General features: G+C 43.2%; 1 protein-coding gene across 5 annotated transcripts in view; it reads left to right on the top strand.

Moving 5' to 3' along the window:
• Positions 1-11,899: 11,899 nt before the first annotated feature.
• Positions 11,900-27,175, top strand: part of LOC122528830 (sodium/potassium/calcium exchanger Nckx30C) — a 71,083-nt gene continuing 55,807 nt past the window's right edge. For 3 of the 5 annotated variants that reach the window (XM_043654364.1, XM_043654365.1, XM_043654363.1), the window contains exons 1-2: positions 11,900-13,188; positions 21,530-21,553. In XM_043654364.1, the coding sequence (XP_043510299.1) occupies positions 12,271-13,188; positions 21,530-21,553 (942 nt within the window). In that variant the 5' untranslated portion in view covers positions 11,900-12,270. The remainder of the gene's footprint in view (positions 13,189-21,529; positions 21,554-27,175) is intronic. The other 2 variants (XM_043654367.1, XM_043654366.1) reach the window with 1 other exon arrangement.

Genomic DNA, 27,175 nt, shown 5'->3' with positions numbered 1-27,175 from the left:
TGTGAATGTGTTTAATTATAAGTAGGTAGGGCCGGGCAGGTTGGCACAGTCTCTGGTCGCGTGTCCCCTTTTCGCGTGTCCCCTTTTCGCGTGTCCAACCTGTTTCAGGAAATCTAATTTGAAAAATCGACAGTGAAATTGGTAGAAATGGAGTGTGCCACTTGTCTCTGGTTTTACTCTTCGATTTTTCGAATTTAGTTTCGCGGTCGCGGTCGCGGATAGGTCGCGAGTAGGTCCCGAAACGGACGTTTATGCAGGTATTGCTCGAGCACGCACGTTCGTACGACTAACGATCACTATGATCGATGGTCGTCCATGTGTATCATGGTCAGCTTTCGCGATTTATCTTTTCATTTCACCTTTATAAGTTATTTTTTAGTTTGCGATTAGAAAGACTCGAGCTAGATGTAAGTTTCAGCGGGCATTGCGCTCGAAAAAAGAAGAGGCTAACAGCCGAAGAGGCCCGGCAAACTGCCACGAAGAGGGTCACAACAAATGGTTTCTCATCTTCTGGATCATTCAAATGATTCCATAGCATGGGAAGTCATTCTCGTTGCTACTTTGTCACTATGCTCTTTTAGTATTTGTAGTTGTATTTTTGTTTGTTCTTCTCCATCATCGTTCATCATCGTTTTGGGCAAATCGCGTTTTTCTTGTTAGCGTTGCGACAGATTGATTACGGTTTATATTAGAGTTGCGAAAAAATGATAATCGTGTTTGCTTTAAAGTTGCGAATTATGATACCGCGATTGTCCTTGAATTTTGATTATGAATTTTTATAGTTGTTTTAGAATTATAAAATTTAGAGTAGTAAAATTTATTTGGTTTCCTATTGTTTTAAATTAAATTATAGAGTCATTGCTTTTAATCAATTTTATAGTGTTGGAATATTCGAAGTAGCTTTTTTTTATACAGTTTTTTATTGAACATATTAATTTTTATTGAATTTAGTTTTAAAGTTAGTATTGTGATATTATTTCATCGCGATTTCCAATTACTTTTACTGTTACAATAGTGTTGCGATATTGTTTCATCGCGATTTCCAATTAGTATTCCCATCGCAATAGTGTTGCGATAATGAATAATCGGGTTTCTTGAAGTAGCGTTGCGTTTATAAAATGCCCAAATTCTTCCACTGGATTCGTGGAAGGCTGTTCCTGCTCTTGGATTACCTGTTGCAGCTACAAGAGCTGTACAAAGATGATCTTTCATCTGCAACCAGCATGGTTGCACTAGACGCGTCATAATTAGTGTTGCGTATTTCTAAATATGAGTGCATAGATTAATAGAGTTGCGTATTTATTTTTTTGGAGTTTTTGAATGACGAAGCACTCTGCACGTTTTAAAAATTTCCTATTTTTCAATTAATACTAGTGTTGCGAAATTAGATACGATTTTTTTCTCGGGTTCGTAATGAAGATGATTGTATAGCAGCCCTTCTGGCTGGTTATTATATTGTTGAGTAGGAAATGCCCTTCTGGCTATTGCAATTTCTTTTTCAGTGGTTATTTCTGGCTACTGTATCGCGATTTTCTTTTCAGTGGCCCTTCTGGCTACTCTTAGATTTTTTTTGTTAGTAACCCTTCTGGTTACTGGATTAGGTTTTCTTTTTCAGCATCCCTTACCACTGTGTTTGTTACTGAAAATACTGCTAAAAATATATAGTGTTTTATTAGTTATAATTTTATTATGAGTTTAGAATACAGTTTTATTATATATTTCATATATTTTTATATATGAAATTATTTGATGTGTCGCAAATGTAAAGTAAAGTGAGAGGAGCATTACAACAAAATATTTAAATATTTCAATGAATATTTTAAGCTCTTGACAAAATAATTAAATCGATAGTACTTTATAGAATATTATTATCTTATTTTGTAATATAATACATTAGTATCCAATGTATTGTTATTAATGGTTGTTCATTTTGAGAATGATTTTTTGAAATCAGTCTTTTCTTTATTCTGAATGTTTTAACATAAAGTAAAGTTTTATAAATATTCGAATTTTTTATTCATAATTTATTTGCGATCAAGCGTCGTTTATTTGTAACAGATATCTTGCAATGAACGCATTTAGCGCAATTCTTTTTGTTTCTCGTGATTTTAATTAAATCTTTTGTAATCTTTTCATCAAAGAAGAATTTTCAATTTTTTATTTGTCCAGTCCAGTTTAAATTTAATCACTAGAGATTCTTGTTTTCAATTTTCATGATTTCGTATAAAAAAATTCAGTTCAATCAAATTATAATTATGAAGTAATATCTGGACGTTACTCGTTTTTTCTGTGTGTAATATGTCTTCATTGCAGATCTTTTTATTTAAATTATTATACTAACTCAATACATAAGTTTGTTTTAGATTTATTAATGTACAGAGAGCATTTGTTATAGAAAATGTAGAAGTATGAATATGAATTGAAGGAAGTGATTAAGAGTGAAAAGTTATCACAACAAACTGATGTTTCATCCAATTGTTAATTTTGCAAATCTAATTTTACTAATCTCCTTCAGTTTCTTAGATTTGTTTCAGGTACAGAATCGACAAGAATCGAATGAAGACTTCATTTCTTTTTAATTATATTTATGTACATATTTATATATAAATAGAATTAATAAAAATCAGTAAATTTTTTGTGAAGATGTTAGGCTAAATTAGATTTAACGTAGGTTACAGGTAGTTTTAAGTTGGATGTTGTGTTGTGCTGTTGCATTGTGCTGTTGTGTTGTGCCGTTGTGTTGTGCTGTTGTGTTGTGCTATGATAGTTTTAAATTGCTTATTAGATTATGGTAATTCTAAGTTAATATGTAAGATATACTAGTATCTAAGTTAATATGTAAGATATGCTAGTATCTAAGTTAATATGTAAGATATGCTAGTATCTAAGTGCTTGTACGATTAAGGGTAAATTAATATTAATTTAAGTGGGATAAATAAAATTCTATGTGAGACACATATTTGTTTAAACTTCTTAATTATTGCTATCGCGTCATAGGTCAACATTGCGTCTCATATAGAGTTATACATTTAATTTCAGTTTTAATATTATTTTTATTTTCACAGAAATTTTTATTCCCGCGTCGGTTTTCCTTGCAGCTTCTTTTATTGTTTGATTTGCACAACGATCAAGATACTGAACGTTTTGCAAACGTACAGTAGAAGAAGTATTTATTCATAAATTCATGTTTTGAATTAATAAATTTTTGTTCGCAAAAGGAGGGTGGATGGGCCGTGGGTAGGGTGGGTCTCCACTCGCAGCACCTCCACGTGGTGAGACCTGGGCAATCGGTATTATTTGATATATAGTTACTAATTGCATTATTATATAGCTACGATAATTAATTATATAACTGATACAATTATTAATTATATTGCAAGTAATACGAGCTGATTGGCTGCGATTTCGGGTAGGTGTTTGTATAGGTGAACAAAGCTATTAGATTAATGAAAAATAAATAACGTAAATATTATAGTTGTGACATATGGGTAACTAATTTGTTAGTATCGAAAATATCTCATCCGAATTTTTGTGTACATTTTTTGTACAAGAATATTTTAAAAAGTCTCACGTTATGTCGTATCATAGAGATATAGTCACTCAAAAATCATCGAAATCGGTGAGAGAATAGTAAATTTCCAAATTCAATCGATTACCTTCATTGAAGCACAGATAGAGCTCTTTGTGATATGTAGTAGAATGATATCGAATAATTATTACCTTTACGCTTCGGTATTGAAAATTTGACAATAATGTACCAGATTTCAAACATCATGTCTTTGGCGCATTGTTTGATCAACTTCGATCGTTTTACTTCTCTACTTAACTTCTACTTCTTTAATTCTCTACTTATGATCCGCATTTATTCATCTTTTGAATACAGAGTGCGCTAAAAAACCATGTGACTTTCTTACCATGTCGGTATTTCAGAACGTATGACATTCTTATGTAGCTTTTATTTTGTGTTAAAAATGATATAATATGTAATTGCAGAAGAAATTATGGAACTATAGTAATTTCGCAAATACTGAAGTTCCTTTTCAATTAACTGAGAATTATCTTAATTCTGAGAATAATCAACGGTGTATTCTCTATTTCGTTTTTATAATTGTAGAATGTCGTATTCTATCCCTTATTTATAATTTCATTCGAACATTTGTTTTTAACTAAAAATTTCAGTCATTAATAAATTGTTGTAAATCGAACTTACACGCAGTAGTTAACGTGGAACTGTGACAAAGTCGACGTAGGGATACGCTTTGGAACAAGTATATTCAGCAGTTGGTAATATACATTTAAGCCGAGTGAAAACTATAAGTTAATAAATTTTATAACATGTCGTCATATTAATGATGATAGAATGACTAACCGTTATTGTAATATAATATCATTTCTATTATTAATCAATTACTACTATTAATTGTTGTCGTTAAAAACGAAAATTTGTTACGTTTTCTATTATTTTGCCAACGATTTGTTATTATTATTTTAACGGTGAAAGCGCTGTTGTTGTTAATTGTCTACAATTTCAAAGTAGAGTGTGCAGGCTTTCAGATAATATTACATTACTTCGCGAACGTGTACACAGTTCATTTTGAAAACTCCAGTTAATTATAACTTCGGTGATTAAATGCAAAACATGACGCGAAGTCACATAAGCTGGTATCTGTATTCTTACACCTCGTCTGTGATTTCTTAGTTCGATATCTTCGCAGCAGTGAAAAGTGGCAGTGAATTTTACATTTTACACATTTTTGTTGTCACTTCGACTATCCTTAAGAGAAGGAAGAGAAATAGTTTGCAAATTGAGAGATAATTTTTACGATGCGTCGAATTCACGAAGCTCTGGAGCCTCGAAATGTCTAGCCTGCGCTTATCTAATATCGCGCTTCATATCTTGCGTAAAATGCATTATCTCGCGATCTCGGGTCTCGCGTGCGTCGCGAGAGAAGCAAATATCGAATGTTCGAGTGTGTTTCACGACATCTTTGCCGCAAATAGAACTCCATTAGGAGAACGATAACGATCGACGGACAACGATGAGTACACGCCGGTACCGTTGCAATGGGATAAATTACGCGGATGTCGTCCCTTACCGCAAATATTCAGCTCTACCATAATTCCGTGTTAATCCACGATCATCGTTTGCGGGATAGAGGGCGGAGACAATTCGAGGAACGCTTTATATTTGGGCTGACGAAATACACGGTGGTTTTGGATGGTCTTGACGAGTGATCGACAACAAGCGTTTGTCTTTTGTTCGTGTTTATCACGTGAGAAACATTCCGTGTCTCTGCGTCCAGAGACTGGGACCCATTCGACGAAAATCCCGAGTTGAGAAAGCAGTTTGTGGAGCAGCAGCACGGACGCATGCGTGCGTCTCGGCCAATTTTACGCCCACGTAAAATTCGCGGACGCGAGAGTGTGTGCACGCGGACAGAGGCACATCGATTCGATGTCGATAATCCTTTTCCCCTCTTTAAAAGTATCCGCATATGAAATGGGTGTCGTCGATAATTAAACCAATGAATACAGTTACGGCTTTCGTCGAAGATAAATCGGTAGATTTGAAGCTGGTTATTTGAAGAGGCAAAGTCAATAATCATCAGAGTATAGAACGTTCGAAGTTCTCGGTTACGTGGCGGGTTAGGTCAGGGGAGATATCGCGCACGATATTTTCATGCTCGCGAATTGGAAACATGTTGCATACGAGCCTCGAATTCAGCTGGCATCCCTTCAAACTTGTGTGTTTGGAAAAGGGTGCAATCGAGCTCGCAGCCGAGCGGGCGCAGACGAGCGAGCGGGTGCAGCTAGTGACCAGTGAAACGTGTGTGACCACGAAATAAAGGACTTTCCGTGCGACGATTTGGAGGCGCGTGCGCTCGGCTTGTCCAAGTCGCTGCGCCCGCGCCACATCACTCGCACACTACGTCTCTCAGGCTTGCACACACGAACGCGTCTTCCCACCGTTACACGTGTCCAGGCACGAGCCGTGTCTCTGTGCTTGACGGCTGGTGCACACAGAATCGTGTACACGCCGCTAAAAACTCGGGAACGGAGCCAGCGCAGTGTGCCTGGAACGTCGTATCTGGAACTGAAAAATTCGACTAATCGCGCGTACAGCCGCGCAAGGCCAATACGATCTCCTCCTTTCTTTCTTTCTTTCTTTCTTTCTTTCTTTTCTCTTCTCTTCTTTCCTTCCTGCGGGAACAAAGGTGGATCGTTTCGCTTCAGATCAGAAAACGAGCGAGAGGAGGAGAGAGAGAGAGCGAGAAAGAAAGGAAAATCTACCTTTAGATAGATAGAGAAGAGCGTAGGAGAGTGGGGAGGAAGGAAGGAGGAGGAGGAGGAGGAGGAGGAGAAATACTGAGACAGAAATAGAGAGAAATTGAAGAAAGGAGGGGAAGGTGTGATGGAAAGACAAAAAGGTAGGAACGAATCGGTGAAAAATGTTAAGAGGACCAGGGATGGGTGGAACGAAGTTGGCTGGTACCTTAGATCGTGGCAGCACGATTTACGGTAGTTTGGCGGGAACGTATTTGGGTCAGCGTTTGTTATCGGTCGCACGAGGGTCTCCCGTCTTTTCTAGGACGTTGCATTACGTAATCAAAGATGACCGATCGTCCTGGACTGTAATAAGGAGCGCGAGGCAGTGGACGTCGCGTCGTTGGACGCCGTACGGGGCAAACGAACGAAAGAGAGACAAACCCTTTGATGAATATTCTTCTTCATGAATCAGTCGGTCAGCAGACATGTTTCGAAACTATTCGGAGGCCGTATGCAGCGTGGGGTTGGGGGAGGGGGTAAATCGGCGGCGACACTGCTGCTCGTAGCAGGACGTTCGATAATGGGGGTGGTTCCACCTTTCGACTGGAGAGACGTCGAAACTTTCGAGGGTGGTGTAGCGTATATATGTCTAATTTGTGGATACCAGCTGATCCTTTGTACACATTCCGTATACGGGGTTTGTACACGAGTTCCCTCTCATCGAGGACAAGCTCGAACACTGTCTTGTCGTCTTCGACGATGCGTTTCTTAACTGGGAATCGTACAGTTCATTCCTTTTTTCCTCTACATCCGTCCGTGTTACTGTTTCGATAATTATCGTTACCTTCGATCGAGATAATTGCAAGTAAATCGTCCGACGGGGGAAGTCGATCGGTAAATTCTTGCAATGCGATGCAACGCGGAAGATTCGTCCGATTTCGGAGAAAGAGTGTCGCGACAGCGGAGTTTACGTTCGTCGCGTCAAGCTTACGAACTTGTCGCGCGTCCGTTTCTTGGGTGATCGATATCGGTGGACAGACTTAGCGGAGAAACGCTAAAGTCGACCGACCCGTGGTCAAGACTGTTACAAAAGGAGGCATCGGCCTCGCCGATAAATAAAGGAAGGGGGGAAGTGTCAAACTTTCGAATCAGACCGAGTAGTGGTACTACAGCAATATGGAATAAAAGCGACACTCGTAGCTTCAGTATGACGTTTTGCAACTGATACTGATAAGTCGTACACGTCAGGCCGACCTCGAACGAATGTCATTATTTTTATTGCACTCGTCTAATGAATCCCGAGTCGGCGGCCAAGTAATTATAGCAAGTCGACTGATACACTTAACTGTAATAATTTCTCGCATTCTGCCCGGTCGTGATTATCTGCTCGTTATTTTCCGATAAGAGTGCTTTCCTCGCTCGAATCTCGATGTAATATTTTAAGACGTATTTCTCTCTCTCTCTCTCCCCCTTTTTTCCTTCATCGTTTTATTCTGTTCCGTACATCGAGCACGATAATGAAAATTCGCGTTACGTTAATATATCCCAAGAATGACTCTAAGTCGCTTTGAATCGATATAATTTTAGAGTCGACGTATTTCCGTGTAGCTAGATGTCCGATGCTCGATAGCACCGGTGGCTCTGTTTCAGACTTATATCGTTGAACTGGAAAATTAAGGATACATTTGTTTTTTCTTTTTTACCTTCAGTCATTGCTACATTGTTTTTCGATTTGTTTCATCATTCTGGAAACTGGTAAACTTTTGGTTATTTTTTGATCTTTTTTGGACGATTCGTGCCTTTCTTTAACCCCTTCCCTATCGAATTCATTGCTGCCTTGGGAAATAAAATTCTTCATTTTTTTCTTTTTAATCGAGAGTAATCAATTTTTTTTATAATTGTTTGATCCCAACGGTGATAAACACACACTAACAAATCATCGAACTTTCATTCGATATTTCGTATGCAAAATGGAAAAGGAAAGCGATAGAAATGAAACTGAATTTTCACAAAGAAGTATTGTTACAAAATTACGAGTTGTTCGCGGACCACAGCAGTCAACTGTACTTTTGGAATTTTTTAAAACTCTGGTACCAATTTTGGAACAAATTTCTTTTGACCATGGAATAATAAGTTATGATTATTCCAATGATACGCTGTATTTTATGCGTTCTGCCTAGGTAAACTACGCCTGAAACGATACATTCCACGACGTTTGCTCGAGTTTCATTTTCAAAAGGAACTTAAAAAAAGGAAACAACTATGCGCTGTTTTATTCGTGTTTCTAGTTTTTGTTTCGCTGAGCTAATACATTTGGCAAACAAGCGGCTCATTTGCGTTAATCCGGGACGTTTTAATCTCGACGGCGACAGTAACCAATTCCGCGGGATATACAGACCTTCGCGGTAGTGCAAGGATTAAGTACCAAACTTATTACTCACGCCGAGTGCTATTTACCGATTCGCGGACAAAGTTGTTGTTCCGAGAGTAGAAGGCGAGAGGCGCGATAATCATGAATCAAAAGAGAAGCAAGTGTCTAGCGGTTGGGGGAGAGATAAAGCGCGAGATGTCGCGGAATTATCGTTAAAATTTGGGAGCCGCGAGGCAAACAGAAGCAAACACGTCGCCGTTCTCGACCAGGGAATCTCGTTTGAAATCGGGCCGTAGCTTTTTCACTGAGAATTTTCTCTCTTTCTGTCACGCGTCTCGACTAACAGCAAAAGCGGAAGCCGCGGGAAGGTGAAACGAGGCGAAAGCTCGGCATGTCTCCGGTTCCGGCGTTCTTTCGCGCCTGCTGATAATTGTAACAACCTCTGCGGCATAACGAACCAGCCTTTTAAGAAGGATACCAAACCCGGCGAAGGGGAGGAAGCAAGCAGACAGTTTGCGCGCCTTCGGGATGAACTCTGTGTCAAATACACACAGAGGGCTGCGCGTGCCCTCGTATATTTTCTTTCTATTCGTTTTTTTTTAGGAAGAGAAAGACGAATGAAAAGAAAGTCGAGAGGAATCCACGAGGAACCTCGAATGTGACGATGAAATTAGTAGATGGTTCTTTGTGTCGTTGTTTCATCCGTAGTGATAAAGCTTTCGTCATCCAAGTATTTCTTATTTTTGATTGGGTCTTACGCGCACGAAGGTAGAGAAAGAATGTAGAGAAAGACAGAAAGCAATAATACTAAACTGGTAGTACGTTGTATTGCTCGCTAAACTAATCATCGTAAAACGGGATGATGGTCGAATCAGACACATTAAACCTGTCGATGTGAACGGGCGTAATAGCCGCAGCGGTAACTAGCAATTATCGCGATGGGCGCGACAGGCTCGTTGCTTACAGTTTAACGGACGGCTGGTGACGTCTTAAATTTTCGCAGTGCAGGCGACTGCCTGCCCTCGAGACGGTCCCCTCGTCAAAGATCAAACGTCGAGAACGTTGGAGAATTTCAAAAGAAATGGGAATCTTCGTTCGTAAGTAGAGCTTAAAAAGTTGAATCGTCCGAAGTTTCGTAGCTTCGTATCGTTGCAACGATTCTCGTCTCAACGAAGGTTGAACGATGTCCTGTTGGAAAACATACGAAGAACGGGATCCTCCCGAAACGCCTCGCCCTACTTGGGCTCTTCTTTTTTCCTTCGACCTACAATCGCCGTGTGTGTTGAAGGTGTGTGCACGAAAGGCTCTCGAAATTGGCTCACCGTCCGCGTTCGTCCAAAATTTCAAGCGCTCCGGCTTTGATTCGCCTCGATATAGGATACCATCGAAAAGGCCGACGAAAAGGGTGATCCGCGCGTCCGTCCGTTTCGAACGCGAAACCGACCTGATAAAACGGGATTCGGTTGCCCGCGATTTGCCAACTTCTCGTTGCCTCCCCTCTCCTCAGTGCTCGTGATTGCACAGCAGCAGAGAGCGAATCGTTGAAGCGACGTTGCGAAGGAGAACACATTGGCGATCACAGGATGATGGAGACGACACCCGGTATATGTGGATTCGTAGCGTAGAGTTGTAGAGTCGACTCTCCGATATCGAGCGGGAGTTACTCGAGCTTACACGTGCGCAGGCTCCCACCTCTACGATCTACCACCTCCAGCGCGTGCCGAGGATGGGGAGGAATTTCGAGAGGAACGAAGAGGAAAGTAGGGTGTACGTGGTAGTGGCGAGTGAAAGGACGAATATCAGGGCAAACGGGGTGGGGCAGGGGGGAGGGAGGGGTGGCTTCTTCGCTGGCCACGGGGCGAAAGGGGCAGGAGGCGCAAGGGATGCAAGAGAAAGAGCGGCAACAAGAGAGAGACAGAAGAGGAAGAGAGTAGAGAAAGAGCAAGAGGTCGAAACGAGTGGAAAAAGGAGAAACCGGTGGGATACCGTCAAAGTGCAAGTGGGACACGCTACGTTGGCGAGAGCGAGACTGCGACAGGGTGGAGTATAGGGTGTAGAACGAGAGGGTAGACACGATTCAGCGTGTGCTTTGGAGAGAGGAACGACGAGGACGAAAGGGTGAAAAGCTGGGAGAAGGACGGAGAGGTTAGAACGACGAGGAGAAGAGTACGACCGAGGGAGGATGGCGAGAAGGACGGAGGACGTCCAATGTCGATGAAGGAGATGGAAGAAGCTGATGCGAGCAGCCACGTTGCGAGAACGGCAAGGAAGAGACGAGAGGAAGAAAGAGAAACAGAGAAAGTTCGTGGGACAGTGTAAAGCGAAAAGGAGACGGACGCAAGAGGTGGGCGAGGAGAGCGGACAGCGGCGGAAGGCGGGATAAAGAGGGCAACGTGGTAGCAAGGTGGTGGAAAAGGTGGGTGGGAAGGGTGGAGGGAGCAAGTCGCGAGAGAGGAACGGAACGGAACAGGGTTGTTCCAGTGTGCAGCAGGCGGGCATCGCGGCGGGGGCGCCGTTCTGCTGCTCCTGTATATCCATCCAGGATTATATGCACCATCCATCGCATCCTAGCGACCACGACGGCGACGGCGACGACGACGACGACGACGACAACGACGACGACGACGACGACGACGACGGCGACGACGCCGCCGGGAAGCAGGAGGAAAAGAAGAAGGAGGAGGAACAGGATATCCGGCGACATCGTTCGCATCGAAAGCTAGAGAGTGACTCTCCGCGACTAAACGACAGTATCTACGTTGTAGTAGCACCGATAGAGTTTTATTAGAAATCGCAGGACGCGTCGCGAACGTTTCCTCGTTACCGGCGTCTACGTTACCTGCGTCGTGAACGTTAGCCAGAGTGTCATTGCGTTTTCTTTCTTTTTTTTTTCCTGCGGAACGCACGACGAAACGCGCGTTGTCCGTTGTACGCCGAACAAGAGAGGACTCAGTGGCGAGGGAAGAAGGGCACGGAAGAGAGAGCGCAAGGAACACAAAACGGAAACGGAGACTGCGCGAAGAGAAAGGGAAGAGGAGAAAACGAGAGATAAAGCGGAAGAGAAGAAGAGAAGGAAGGGATAGTAGAGGGCGGAGGGAAGAAGAGAAAGGAAAAGAGAGAAGCAAGGGAAGAGGAAAGACGAAGGTAACCAAAGTGGTTAGGAACTATAATAATAATAAAAGAATAATAATAAGAATAATAATAATAGTAAAAGAAGAGAAGGTGGAATAACAAAGAGAAAGAAAGAAAAGTGAAAGGGTAGATCCATCCACTCGTCGGAGGGAGCCATCGAAGGTGGAGGAGCATGCGAGAGCAGCTCCTCGGTGTTTCAACATGACCCAGCCTTAGTAGGGTACCTCTGCTGGCGTACACCCTCCGCGCCGCGACACGATACGACACGCAGAAGGAGGTGGTGGAGGAGGCGGAGGTGGTGCCGGCGGAGGAGGCGGTGGTGGTGGTGGAGGCGGCGGCGGCCAGAGAGGTGGTGGAGGACGGGGGAGAGGAGGAGGAGGAGGAGGACGGAGAAGAAGAAGACGAAGGAGGAGAAGGAGGAGGAGGACGGTGGACTCGCTAACGACGGCGAACGTCCTCGAGGGTGCAAGATACCAGCACCAGCAACACCACCGACGACGATGATCGTGACAGGCGGCGAACGACGTACATGTTGGAGGAGGAGGCGCCGATTCGCGGTTGCGGTACTGGCCTCGGCCCTACTAACCTTAGCGATCGGTCCCGCGCCAACCGAGGGACACAGGCCAGCACCAAACAATCCGATCATTCTGCAGACGAGCACCAGCACGACAACTACGCCCTTCTACGTCCACTCGGTGAACGGTACCGTCTTACCGAATGCCAACTACAACAACAACAATGAGTTGGATCCATACGGGGGGGAAGACGGATACAACAGTACCATCCATCATCACCATCATAAGAAAGTCGGCGCTAACATGACCGAGGAGAAGGCGCCTCTCTTTCCCAGTGATCTCTTCACCGTCCAGCAACGGCAACGCGGTGCCGTGATACTTCACGTAATGGGTGTAGTGTACATGTTTGTCGCGTTGGCGATCGTTTGCGACGAGTTCTTCGTGCCGTCTCTGGACGTGATCATTGAGAAACTCGAGATCGCCGACGACGTTGCGGGTGCTACTTTCATGGCGGCCGGTGGTTCGGCCCCGGAACTCTTCACATCGATAATCGGCGTGTTCGTGTCGTTCGACGACGTCGGTATCGGTACCATCGTCGGTTCGGCCGTCTTCAATATTCTCTTCGTGATCGGCATGTGCGCTATATTCTCGCGTACCGTGCTCTCCCTCACATGGTGGCCTCTATTTCGCGACTGCACTTTTTATAGCGCCAGTCTGATCACCCTGATCTATTTCTTCCGTGATAATTATATTCACTGGTACGAGGCCCTCGTGCTCTTCGGATTCTACTTGGCTTACGTGAGCTTCATGAAGTGGAACCAACCGATGGAGAAGCTGGTCAAGAGAGTGATCTATAGAAACAAGGTGACCCGGGTCAGGTCTACCGATCAGCTGATGCCCTCGGTATGTACACTGTTTCAAACGCAAACGGTATGCACACGACAACGAAAACGCGATACACCTATTTTTTTTCTCTCTCTCTTGAAAAAGAAAGAAAAACTTCCAGACGATCCGAGACAAATCCTTTTTTTTTTCTTTCTTTCTTTTATCCACCTTCTTCACGCGTTTTCTTACCTACCTCGAATCGATCTACCTACCTACCTACCTACCTTCCCTACCTTCCACGATCGTTGGATCACTCGTTACTCGCCCGCATGTACCATGCCGTTTTGTCCTTATTGTTAGACGAAAGTCGCGTGACTTTGCCTACTCGCACGGCTACTCGTGGGCGGTGTTTTGTCCCGTTGACGGACATTACCACGTTCGCTCTCTTATCGGCCGCACTTTTCCCTTTTCCTTTTTCCCTCTCCCTCGTTTCATCGGCGCTGCTGATCGAACCTGCTGATCGAGCATCGAGAACGCACGACATTGGCCACGTTACCGATCATCGTGTATCCTCTCTTGTCCTCCATCTCTCTTATCTTCGATTCTCCTCGTGTCTTTTGACTGCCTTTAATCGAACGATTAAAATTTTAGCGCCGACCCTTCCTCGTGACTATAACTACGGTTATAGGCCTCTGCACACTGTATAATTAATTAGAAAATCGGGATTTTCGAGTATCGATCGGGATGGGTTTACCACCGTCTCATCGATTCGTTACTCTCCTCGATACTACTCTCTCCGTTGTATCGCGGATGGAGAAAGACAAGTCGACACGGCCTCGGAAAATCCGCCCGTTTCCGAGAACTAGGTGAAAACGGAGATTCAGCACGATGAAAATGCTTGACTTTGGACCATCGCGTGCTCTTGATATCATCCGCGCTTTTTTTTTTTTTTTTTTTTTCCTTGCACAAGGTCGATCTCGACGAATAAATTGAAGCGAAAAATCCCGATGCGCCAAAGATGGCCCAATTACGCGTGTCACGTTCAACGGAGCGTACTTAATTAACACACTTGCACACACGTTCGCTCTCTTTCTTTTCGGATGTGGAAATTTCAGTTTGTTTAATTTCACCAGCATTGTTGAAACGCGGGACGTGTCTCGCGAAACGTTTCACTTCTGTTGAGCGATGATCGGAGCGAGGTATCGCGCATTATAAACGATTACGCGACCGATTCTGTTTAATTGAAACTTTTGCCTCGCTTCTGTATGCTAGATACGATTCGCACGCTCCATTACGCGCGTCACACACACGGAAAACAAAACAAAAAAGAAAAGAAAAGAAGAAAAAAGAGGAAGAAAAAAGGAAATAAATGCTTCGACATGAACTTCGACGGTGAACGTTGGCTGGAATTTATAGCTTCGATCGACGGGTTTGTAAACGCTAATAAATCAATCGGTTCGAATCGAATTCCTCGCGACCGAAAGTAATTTATCCTGGCCAAGGACCGAAATTTGGACTCATCGAGGGAACGTTGGCCAACCAATCGATCGTCGGCCAGCGGAGTCGAGCGATCGCGGAGAACCGGGAGAGTCAGTCTCGAGCCGAGAGAAGTCAAGGGGAAGTTGATTATCGAGGAGACACGCTTCACCGTCATCCAGGATTTCCTTCGTGGAGAAACGTCGCCAAAGAACGGAAAAAAATATTTTTCGATCGTGTTCGTATTCCTCTGATGGCACAACTCTGCTCTTCTGTTTTCCTCTCGTTACTCGACGGTCGAAAGACACATTGGCGATCGACAATGTTTGAGAAACAATTGAAACAAAACTGGCTCTCTCGATTCTTCGTGATCCTCTTTGTCTTTTTCTTTTTTTATCAGTTTTAGAATTTCGAAAAACCACACTGATACTGTCGCTTAAAACGCGAGTTGCTCGCGTTATCGGAGAAACGTTGCATAATATTTCGCGTCGTGCAGTTGGTGTGTTTTCGCACGAACTTTCCCACTGACCGTCCCATGGTGTCTCGGGATTGTGCGCGAAAATTCGTTGAATTGGTCGCGCGGCAGGAAGATGGATCGTGCGCGCGCGGACTGTGACAACGTTAATTGCGTTATCAAGATCGTGTGTCGGGATAAAGGCGAGCGTTGTAGCAGTAGCGGCAATCGGGTGAACGCGAGCGATTCGCTGCCGTAAACGTAAACTCTCGACTCGTTTTCAATCAACGAGAAAAGTTATATCGGGATAGAAAATCGTCTCGCGGTTAATTACTCCATTCTCTGTACATTAGCTCTTCTCTCGCTGCATGCGCGCGCGTCCGCGAGTGATATTTTCATCGCGTGTCGGCCGACTCTCGGCATCGTTAATATCGCGAAATACCGAACCGTCGCTGTCAATCAGGCACAATATCGACGGCGCGAAATATAATTCTCTTATTGACACTGATTAGCGATTGCTGAAAACGGAAGCTCGACGCGTTAATGACTGCATAATTGCAATCGGAGATAGGACCGGCGATCGGAATTTACGTTCACCGTTTCGGATTAGGCGAAGTTTACGTTGGATTATTATATAGTCCGGTTACGAGAATTGTCACGCGTCCGTCTTTATTTATTTATACGTTGCGAGACGAGCGTGCGGCGTGTCGAAAATTTCGCGAACCAATACCCAATACCCGAACGTTCGATCGATTCGAACGTAAACCACCGGGGAGGTTCTTCGCGAAACGTTTCGAAAAGTTGAACAAACAATACGCGAAATTATCTTGCTTTGAGCAACTCAAGAGAAAGAAAGAAAGAGGGAGAGAGAGAGAGAGAGAAACGCCTACGACGCAATCGAAAGATTAAAGGTTTAATTAATGTACGATTCCTCTGGAGAAAAGGGGTAGAATTCGCTCTCGGATGACAACGGAGATCGGGATCGAATAACTCGGGTAAGAAAGAAAGTTCGCTCGTTGGTCCGACCGACGTTCATTGGTGTGCTTTCTCCTGTCTGTCCCATTTCCATTTCTTTCCCTCGATTGTCGACGCCGCGCCGTGGTGCTTCTTCTGACCTCCTGTGAAAATCTTCCTTCTCTGGGAAAGTTACGGCATTGCAGTGTGCAGAGGCCCTCCACCCATCGTCGAATCGATTCGACAGAGGCCCTTCCACGCTTAACCTCGCCACGACGATATACAACCACCGACGGGCCGAGCTCGTGCACGCTCTGCCTTCCTCCTCTTTGCGTTATATAAAACGTAACGTATGTACGTTGATCAACTGCACGCTCGAGTTGCTAGCAATTTGCCCTGCAAAATCGCCTGACTGACCTAAAGCTGACGGGAGCCTAAAGCGTTTTTCGAGAGTAACCCGGCGAACGTAACCGGCGCTAATAATATAATTAATCGACGAAGAGTCGTCTCGAGCGTTTCACCACGATGCTCGTTTTTTTTTTTTTTTTTTTTTTTTGCTCATCATTCGCGTCGAAAGAGAAAAAAACCTCGATTCATGGGGAAATCGTAAACGATCGTGGATTTGTTTGTTCACGAATTGAGAAATTAATCTTTTAACTTGGTTTAGTGCCAGTGTTGGAAAACAGTGCCATGGATATTGCGAAAAATGCCAAGCAATAAAAATAGATATTGCGCGTGGATTAGGTTCAATTGAAAGGGAAGTAATTGGGAGAGGGAGCTTCAATACGACTGACGACGATACGGCGCTATAATCTCATAAACCGTGCGCGTGATAATTTGATGATCGCGACCAAACGCTGTGTGGCACTATTCGACGCGAAATCTGACGCGACGGAGGCGCGCAGTAAGTTGATCACACCGCCTCGAACGGGCGAGATGAAGATCTCTCTCATCGGTGGGAGTATGGAAGAAATCCAGGGCGCGGCCTGTGTCACGCGAAGTGGCGCAGAGCAAATTGGATACCGTAACTTCGTCGCTCGTAAATTCGCGCTGATTCGTCGCGGAGAACAACGCTGTGTCGACGCGTACGAAATGTTTCCGCGAGAGAAGCAGAAACTCTCTCGTTGTGTATTAAGTTTGCTTCGAGTGTCTGGTATGTTTCTGGGAATTTCGAAAGTACGATAGCCTTTGCACCGTGAAGAAATCACGATCGTCCCCGATGTCAACAAAGGAAAAGGAATTTTCACGGGAAAATGAAAAACAGGAGTTTGAAGTCAATCGCACGTGCCCTGCTCTTGACGTTACATCGGTACAACCGCGATTATCTTTCATCTTCCAATCGGCCGTTTGTAGGGCACGTTGTATCGTTCGTTCGCTCCCGATTACCTAGATTTTTCTTTTCATTAGCGCGGTATGATGAAAAAGAAGACTCGAGGTATTAACGGTTTACGTTCGTACTAACCGATTCTCTGACCACGCTGGGAGGTGGGGAATCAGTTGAAAGTTTCATTTACTCTCCAATTAGGGATACCTAGCTCTCGGAATGAAGCGTAACTTTTTGATTAGATTTCTTTGGCTCGAAGTAATGCCGTTCGAATTATGGTTTGTTTCGCTTTGCGTACCATGTACAATTAACCGGTTTGTAATTAGGTTTGGGTTAGGTTCCTCCTTGGCAATTGTTTTCCCCGGAACGAAGATCGATGAATGAAACGCTCGAGTTAAAAAGTCTCGGCGAACAGTCGAACGGAACCTCTTATTCAGTTTAGCTTGGTAGCGCGATTGTTCGAAAATGCTGCTGGGAGGGGGGAGAGGAAAAAAAAAAGAAAAGGGAAAAATTGTTTCAATCCAGCGTCGCTTGTTTTTTCCCCGGGAAAAAAGGTATTTTCGTCTGCTAACGATAATGCGCGGCCGAGATTCTTTTGTTGAAATATCGATTCGCGGCTGGGAAATTCGTCCCGCTACCTTGACCAATGACATTTCCGCGCTTTCCAAAAATCAAGTGCCGATTTTCTTCTCAGCGAGTTCTTCTCCGTTCTCCACCGTTTTTGGAAGAACGATCCTACTCGCGAATATGCGATTTGTATAACGATCAATGTCGATCATCACCGGCGCACCGATCATCTAGAATCGAAATTTGCTTTTTGGAAATTAACAAAATTGACTTTGAATGTTTTAGACACGTATCCGTCCCGAATGTTTAGATATCTGTTCGAAAATAAGTATTGACACGGTCAGTGTTTAACGTGCAGATTTAAATAATTTCGTGATGAAAATTGGTTATCTTAAATCCTTTGATGAACAGGCAAAGAGTACAATATTTAAACATGGTTTACTATTTAAATTTAAGATACAGCGTAAAAGTTAGGTGTTTGACTTTGCTTAATGAAATTTCACAACGCATTATATATCTTATTCCAGTGTGCTTTAAAATATACATCATTTTTCTTTAACGATGACCTATATCAATTTGACTTGACCTACATTTGATGACCTATATTAATGGTGACCTATATTAATTGGATTTAACTTATATTATATTTACATATAATCTATATTAGTTTAATATTCTTTTGCCTGTCCATCGAAACATTGTTGTTTAACGTTCCTTTTCTTTGCTACGCTAAATCACTATACCATTATTGCGGTTTAGAACGTGCAAATTGATCTCTCGAACTGCCAGAACGAAGTTGCGATACACTGGATCTTGCCGATTCGCGATACGCTTCTGCATAAAAAGAGGACAGATGGGACAAAAGATGGAAGATGGAGGAGTTACGAAAGAAAAGAAATATATTCACGCGTCTTTCACCATAAAAGAGGGATGTCGTCGTCGATTGGAGGAATTCTGAAGATCGCACGACGATTTTCATAAATGTCAAGGGTCGCGCGACGCGAATAAAGAATAGAAATCGCGGCGATGGTGGGCAAATCGTTGCGGGTGGCCGAATCGAAAGATAATTCGGGCTAGGTTTGCTTTGATTTATCATTCGATTCGTCGAAGTTATTACGGCCAGGCGAGAAACTTCCGATCGGTTACATGGATCGCGGAGCGAGCACGGGTCAACATTCTGTCACTCTCTGTACACTCAGCTCGATATAAAAAACAGAAAGAAATTGGCAATACATCTGGACAAACTCGAACTTGTAACGTTGAATGCCGAAAACTTGTAACAGACTGTTACGTCGAACAGACGTTTTCAATGAAGAACAACCGCGACGTAGATATTCGTGTATATCGCTGGTGCGAATAATTGAAACGCGTTGACGGAGATGCCCGCGCAAAGTCCGCAACTTTTCCTAATTAAATTCGACGCGCGTTCTCACAGTTGAACCGATTTCGTTCTGATTCGCGCGACACACTCGCGAAGCAAAGTTACCGCGCGTAAACGAGGCGAGTTTTCGCTGGTCCTCGTTTTTGCACTGCCGCGCAAAAGCACGAGGACACTTGGCGTTTTCGATCGAAATCTACGAGAACACTGTCATTCTACGAGAGAAAAGAAAGAACAAAATTTTTCTATTTGAGATTTGTGTAATTTTCAAGAAAATCGAGGCTGAAAGTTTGGATAATTCTAGATCAGATGGCTAGATTAGCTTAATATAATTCTAGATTAGCTTCTAGATTAAATGACTTAATTTTACAAATCGTTCTATCATGACATGGGGATACTTTTGGAAGAGTTGTAGTATTTATCAAAATTATTTCAAAAAAACAGTACACTGCAAGAGAAGATTTCACGTTATTGTGATATTATCAATGAATTATTATTATTAAACGTCTCATTCATTCCAACTTATCAATGACATCAAATCACTTTTCTTCAGGCGATTGTAAAAAACCGAAAAAAGTGTTGGCATACTCTATCGAGCGGTGCTATAACTAACTAAACTTGACTCGTGCAAAAATGATGGACTCTTTGGTGCTGGGTCACCAAATATATACGACTGCCGCGGTGTATATATATATATGTACGTGCCTTATCTAGGTTCCTTTCACGAGGGAACACGCAATTAAGAAATTCTCCGTTCTTGTCGAGAGATGGAACAGGCACGAAAACTTTGAGCGGCGAAACTCGCCGCTCAAAGCGAGGAGGAGAACCTCCTCGCCTCGGCTACGCCAATGTAATTCGGTCGTCGCGGTAGAAACATTTAACCGCGCTCAAAATCCACCTCGTGCATTTTTTTCCTCCGTTTCGTTTCGCCTCGTCTCGCTCGCAGGCCGAGAATCGCATTTAATCCTCCGCGGGATTGCATCGAGCTACGCGCTTGGATTAATTTACTTCCTTCGTCGCTAACTGCTTCATCTTGAAATTTATTATATTCGCGATGACGATGGTCGAGAGATATCTCTTCTTCTTTTTCATATTCTCCGCGCGTATCGATCCGATCCACCCTGGCTCGCATTGGCTGGACAATTTTTTCACGGACTGAATCATTCATAGTTGAAACACTTTGAAGCATCCTCCCATCCGACGTTCCAATTTACGCTCCCTCCCCCATTTTTCCATATCCTACGTTACGAGTTCGCGGCGCAACTCCTTTCATTACGCGACGAGGCAAATAAATCAAACGAGTTTGATTCTCTCGTCTCGATGCAAGCTGGTTCTCACCAGAAATTCGAACGAGTCGAGCAACTTGAAGGTCTCGTGACTGCGTTAGCGTTTTCGCGATTCGAAGCCGAAGGATGTTAAATAGTCGAGCGTGTCGAGTAGAAAGTACAGGCGATTTTTCTTCCGTAATCGTAGGAATCGAACAGAGCCGTGCGAGATAGGTTGTTGGTGGCCAACACGCCAACGAAATGGCCAGGATCGTCGATCCCTCTCTCCCGGATTTTTCCCTATCGATCGTCCGTACCGAGTCAGCGGCAAAGTTACTCGATCGGTCAGCATCTGAAATACCTGAGGAACATCACGATCAAAATTCATCCGTGCCTCACAAATCGCCACACCAACCACCAAGCACTTTGTTGTCCCTGCAGTCTGCAATCCCTGCTTCTCCTCAGCAAGCTTGCGAGATGTCGCGAAGGAGAAAATCAAAAAGAAACTGCGAAACGGGAAACGAGATGGGCCGTCGGTATCGATCGAAGGTCGCAATTATTTGCACGACTGAAAGTAAGTTTCAAGGATTTCGCTTCTTTTCCCCCTCCCCCACTCTTTCTCTCTCTCTCTCTCTCTCTCTCTCTCTCTCTTCTCTTTCTCCTTCTTCTTTTCTTCTCTTTTTCTTCTACCAGCTAGCTTCCATCGTTTTCTCTCTTCCACCCTTTTGTTCGCTAATTGAGCGGCGACCTTCGGCCGAGCTTACGACGCCGAGCGGTACTCTTTTTTCCTCTTTTTTTTTCTTTCTTTCTTTCTTTCTTTCTTTCTTTCTTTCCTTCCTGACGCGTAATCTCTGTGCACAAGTCGATGTGAACGCTTTCGCGGAGCACTTGCATTTCTCGTGTGACTGTGCGCCGCTTGCGAAATCGCGAATCATCATCAACAAAACTCGATTACTCGATTGTCGTTACTGTGATTGTAACTGGGTGTTTCTTGCTTGCAGCACCAGAGCGCCGCCCAGGCATTGGTGAGTCGCATGTCTCTATCTCTTTTTTTTTCCTCTCTATTTCTCTATCTCTACGCTCTCTATTTTATATTTATTATCCCCCCTGCGTCTCTCATTCACCACCGTTGACAAGATTTTCTACACACAATGGTCGTCTGGCCAGCTGAACTTACGCCCAAAGATTCTCTTGTTGCTCTGAAAAAAGACGAAGAAAAACCGAGTCAGATCTTCGCGATCTCCAGAGGGAGAGAGCGAATGAGAGTGTGTGAAAGAGAGTCTTTTTGGCGAAAGTTGAGCAGCCGAGGACACGTCGACACGATATGCATGATTCTCTCTGTGTTCTCGTATTTTGCCACGTCATGTGCCTTTGATCGATGTATTTATTTGTGACAGCGTCAAAACTGAACCGGATGTTCCAGAAGTCGCGCAGACCACCACCTCCTCCCCTCCCTCCGTCGTATCCTTCATGATTCAAGGGATGCGCGACTTTCGGACTGAGATTCCACGTTCGATCAACTCATCGAGGACCAACGTTGCATTAACCTGACGTTTCGATTCTTTTCAGCCAAATTATTATTATTATTATTATTTTTTTAACATCAAGACTGTGAAACGAGATTTCGAGAACTTAGCATTTTTTCTCGTCGTTGTGTCTTCACTTGAAGTCTAAAGTTTTTATAAATTTTACAAATCCTCGTTTGTCCCTTGTGTTTTCAATCTGATCTGTCTCTTGGTGTCTAAGTGACACAATGGTGAAAATGAAGGGATAAATAGTTGCAAATAGTTGTAAATTTGCAAATTCTTTCATTAAGAAATAAATTAAGTTTCTTACGCATTATAAAAAAAAAAAAAAAAAAAAATGTGTCGAATTGATACAAGGATCGGACGAGGATTAAAAAAAGTCGAGTTAATTTATACTTATTAATAGTGATATATCAACGTCTTGTTTTAATTATCTACGTAACTGTTCATTATTCGAAAAAATGCTAGAAACGAAACTCGTTCAGTTTCCAGAGTGGGCGTCTTGTGATCACTAAATTTGTCGGAGGAGCTTTCGAGACCTTCTCTAACAATAAAAGATCATCTCCACTAAGAAACTGAGATCATATTAAATGAGATGAAACGAAACGAAATGAAATGGAATCATACAATTCCCTAATTGATACTGACATTTGGAAGATATTTTAACTTTAATTTTATAAAACCTACTGCATGAAAGACAAGAACAGTACAAATATCAATTCCTGTTTTCTCTCTCATCTTTCACACGACGGATTCTACAAAAACAAAATTAAGATTAGAATATTTTCAAAAATAATAGTTTTTTCGACAATGCATAAAAAACTATACGTTCCCATTTGAAAAAGTCCATCTAGATAATCTGTTAGTCATCGAAACGGATTAGTTTAAGTTTCATTTCGTGCATAGTTAATATAATTAAAATGGGACATTTTCCATGTTTGTAACATTTGTAATGTAGCATTTATAGTATTACGGCTAATCGACGCTCGGTCCCTGATGAGTTGAGTGACATCATATCAACGATTCGAGGGATGAAAATGAAAATACCGGCGAGAATGAAGCCATATCGCTTAAATCACGCGAGAGAAGAAACGCAATTTTCGCCATCGTAGAAACAACGTGGGCAACACAAAAGGGTACAAGATAAAGGTCTGTTGACCCACGTGCGCGATTCTGGTGCGCGGCCTCATTGTCACCTTCGACTTTAGCCGCTGCAGTTTCTGATCTATCTCTCTTTCATCAAGTACCCTTGGTCGGTTCGGGATGCACCGATGCAGCCAGGTCGCTCCGCGCATGAAAAGTGGCAGCTGCGACAAAAAAAGAATCGTTTATCCACGCCCTCAACCCCGTTTCCGCATAATAGATACGTAGACACGTACACGTACACACGCGCAACATCCAATCACCGACAGAGACAGTTCACACCGTCCGATACACCAGTGAACACACAAAGAGAGAGAGAGAGAGAGAAAGAGAGAGCAAGAAGAGAAAAGAAAAGGGAAAAGAGGAAGAAGAAAAAAAAAAAAAAGGAAAAGAGAAAGAGAAATTGCTTCGATCGCATCGAAGTTGCGAAAAGAGTGCACGTGCGCGCGAGTCCCTCCATCTCCCCACATGTTCGATAACAATCCATCGTAACTGCGGTAAGTACTTTACGTACGATTCGAAAGCACTTTGGACACGCGCGACGCAATCGTGTGCATGTACGTACATGCGTGCACTGTTTCTCGCGTAGTTGTATCGTTGAAAAAAAAAAAAAGTAACGAGACACACTGATACCAGGATTTTCGCGCGTTTGCTTAGCAAATCACCAGGATCACGTTTGATACACACCGGGTATGTATCCTCCGACCGCGATCGATACCCGCGAATCGAGACGCTCGCGATGGAAAATAGCAATCACACGTAGCTTCTGAAAGTCTGATCATCCGACTGAATTAATCAATATCGGACGGGCGGCTTTCCCGCCCCTCGGCCCCGCTTTTGCAATTCTATCAGCACGACGATCAACGTTGTTTTGAGGGAATGTCAATGATTCACGAGGGCTCGGCCGAGCCGCCGCCGAGTAACCAGATTACTTTCCCGGACGTCTAATTGTCTATGCTGTGATCGATGAAACATTCCGGGTAAACGTCGGTAGGGACGTCTTCCACGAACGACTCGCGATTTCGATTAGACCCACGTATCGACTCGCGAGATGAGACGGTCGCGGATCCCTCTCTCGAAGAAAGCAGCCATTCGATAACGTCTGTGAGAACCCAGCCGAGACTTGTTGTCCTTTATCGCATATATCCTATATGAGAAAAGTTGCGGCGAGTGATTTTCTATGGCGGGGCGAACTGGGTCGGAAGTAAAAGTTGTGTAATTGCCGGTCCATCGGTTCCGATGTAGCCAATTCCTAGCGAGAAGCGGTGAGAAAGAGGGAGGGAGATCTTTCGGCAAGAACTAGAGAGAGAGAGAGAGAGAGAGAGAGAGAGAGAGAGAGAGAGAGAGAGAGAGAGAGAGAGAGAGAGATTGCAGGGATAGTGGTGCCAGTTTCGCAGAGCAAAGTAGTCGTAGGAAGTGCGGTAGTTTTGGTTCTCGAGTGGCTCTCTTGAATCTAAATAACGGTCACTAGCTGATCGCCATAAACCCTATTATCGCAGCTCGCTGAGGACACCCTGTATACAGAGGGAACGACGAACATTTTAATCGGATTCAATTCGAAACATTCCCAGGCTTTTTCGTCGCCTAGATTCTTCGAATCCCCCGAAGCTTAGCGAGTCATTGATGCAGGTCAGGAAGGACAGCTACTCGCTCTTTTTTCCTCCCCCTCGGTTCTCATCCGCCGCGTCGAGAGGTCGAGCCGAGAGAAGAAGTTTTCTAGCCTCTCTGGAGCTCGACTCGCCAGGTCTTTTAATTTCTCTTAATCTCGCTCGATCGTCTGTTCCTCGAGACCTTTTCCGAGCTTCGATCGCATCTTTTTTTCCTTTTTTTTTTTATTTTATAAAGTCGTTCGAGCATCGTGAGACTTTCTTAATGTCTGTCGTCGTCTCGTTGTTTCTCAATTTCACGTCGATTTCTGTAACAGTAACTCCTTTGCTGGTAAATTGAATAATTATAAATAGCACGAATGTTTCTAATATTTGTTCTCTATCTTGAGAATGTTCGTTTGCTTGGTAATGTTATTACCAGTATGCAGATTCTTATGCAAATTCATATTTTCTGGAATGCAATTTGAAAGATCGAACTCGCGCAGAGATGCATTTTATCGATTAAATGTTATATACTTTGAATATATTTCGTATGTTCTTTCGCATTGATCTCATGTACTCATGTATCTCATGTATTTTTGCACTTTCAAATTTTTCACGATTGCATAAAAACCTAGAGTCTTGTTATTTCTAATATTTGAAATGAATATTAGATTACGAATTTTTCAGAAATTTATAGAATGCATTAACATATACTACAATATATTTTAAAATAAAATATTCGTATCTAATGTTTGATAAGTAAAGTTTGATAATAAAGTTTTGAAATTATATTAAAAATATGGATTTATTTAAAATTACATTTGAAATGTGAATTTGGATAAATATTCATAACATAATTATTGCTAGACGGCGGATTTTCATGCATTTATGGAAAATTTGGAAGTGCATGATTGCACAAAATGCATATAAAACAAAAAAGATCGATAAAAATGTCGAAAGTATAGTGCTTTCTGCAATATTCGACTCGTATAACAAAACAGTAGTTTACTCAGAATTGAAAATATGAATTCTCGGTTTAGTTAGTACATCTTTCATGTATTCTGATGCCTGATTTTTTAAATCTGACGAGCATTTTTCCAACACGGACGTTTGAAACTTTATCAAAATCAGATACGAACCTCTGTCGCTGAACTCGAGAATTTCTTTGGATCCTTTCATCGAAGGATCGAAAAAGATGACGTCCCGCCACGTTTCGATCACAGTGTCGCAATTCAACATTTGGCCATACATTAATTGCAATTTATAATATACCACCGGCTATGCGGGCCGCATCGATATTTATTGCGTCGTAAACGACTGCGACCGTTCTCTGTTTATCGAGGCGGAGAAGTTGTCAATTATAGACCGCAATATTATTCAACGCGGGTAAAAGTTTCGATCGTCATGCCGACAAGCCTTCGCTTTTGTTCGTTGCATTTTCCGATTCGCCTCGGCCCTGCGGGGGATAAAAACCGCAAACCCCGTGCGCCCGTTCGATAACTTTTCTTTTTTTTTTTTCTGTTGTCACGTCGCGTTCCACGTGACGTCGGTTGTTCGTTTGTTCGTTTGTTCGTCGTTCACGTACGCAAAGCCTCGCCCATAAATCTCGCGGTTTAACGCTCCGAGTGAGCAGTTGGAAAATTGGGCGACGTCTACGGCCAATACGGGGAATGGTATCAAGGCGAATACCAGTCGAGTGGCGGACTCTCGATTATACAACGACACTAGCTTCTGCGAGTGAAAGCGCGGAGAGAGACGTCGAAGACGGCGGCGTGTCTGGCCACAGGAATCGGTCACGGAAAGTCGACGGCAGTGAATCGAAGTCGGTAGTAAAGCCGGCCAATCATTTATTTACGAATATTCCGATAATCCTCGGGTTCGAGTACACGCGAGCCTTGATACACTTTAACGAACACATTTCTCCATTCTCCGACGCTTTCATATTAGTCGCTGTGTGCTCCATTCATGCCGTAAATTCATTGTCATTTACTAGGCCAGACCTTTGCTTTTTTTTTTTTTTTTTTTTGAATGATATCGCGAGCAGCAGTTTGACAGATCGAAGCATATACATTTGTCGACGAAAGAGAAAGAGAGCGTATCACTCTCGAAACGAATATTTATATTTCCTTTGTCGAGCCAACGATTTCCCTTTTTTTTTTTTCTTCTTCATCGTTCGGTTTTAACGATCATGAAATAATTATAAACTTTTTTTCGCTCGCGTCCTAATTGCTCTCCCCTCCCCCTCTCCCCCTCTTCTTCTCTCCTTCGCCTCCCTCGCTCCCGCCGGTTCGAGTAGCTCGTTAAATGTAGCTTACTTTCGCACTGTTTGACCTAGTTACCGTCGTCGGTGAAATATTTTAACCCCGGTGCAACCTCTCGTTCAATTACG

The sequence above is a fragment of the Frieseomelitta varia genome, unplaced genomic scaffold, assembly GCF_011392965.1.
Source record: "Frieseomelitta varia isolate USP_RPSP 00005682 unplaced genomic scaffold, Fvar_1.2 scaffold_264, whole genome shotgun sequence".
Lineage (NCBI taxonomy): Eukaryota > Metazoa > Arthropoda > Insecta > Hymenoptera > Apidae > Frieseomelitta > Frieseomelitta varia.
The sequence above is the reverse complement of the archived record's forward strand: the minus strand, read 5'-3'. Positions and strand labels throughout refer to the sequence as shown.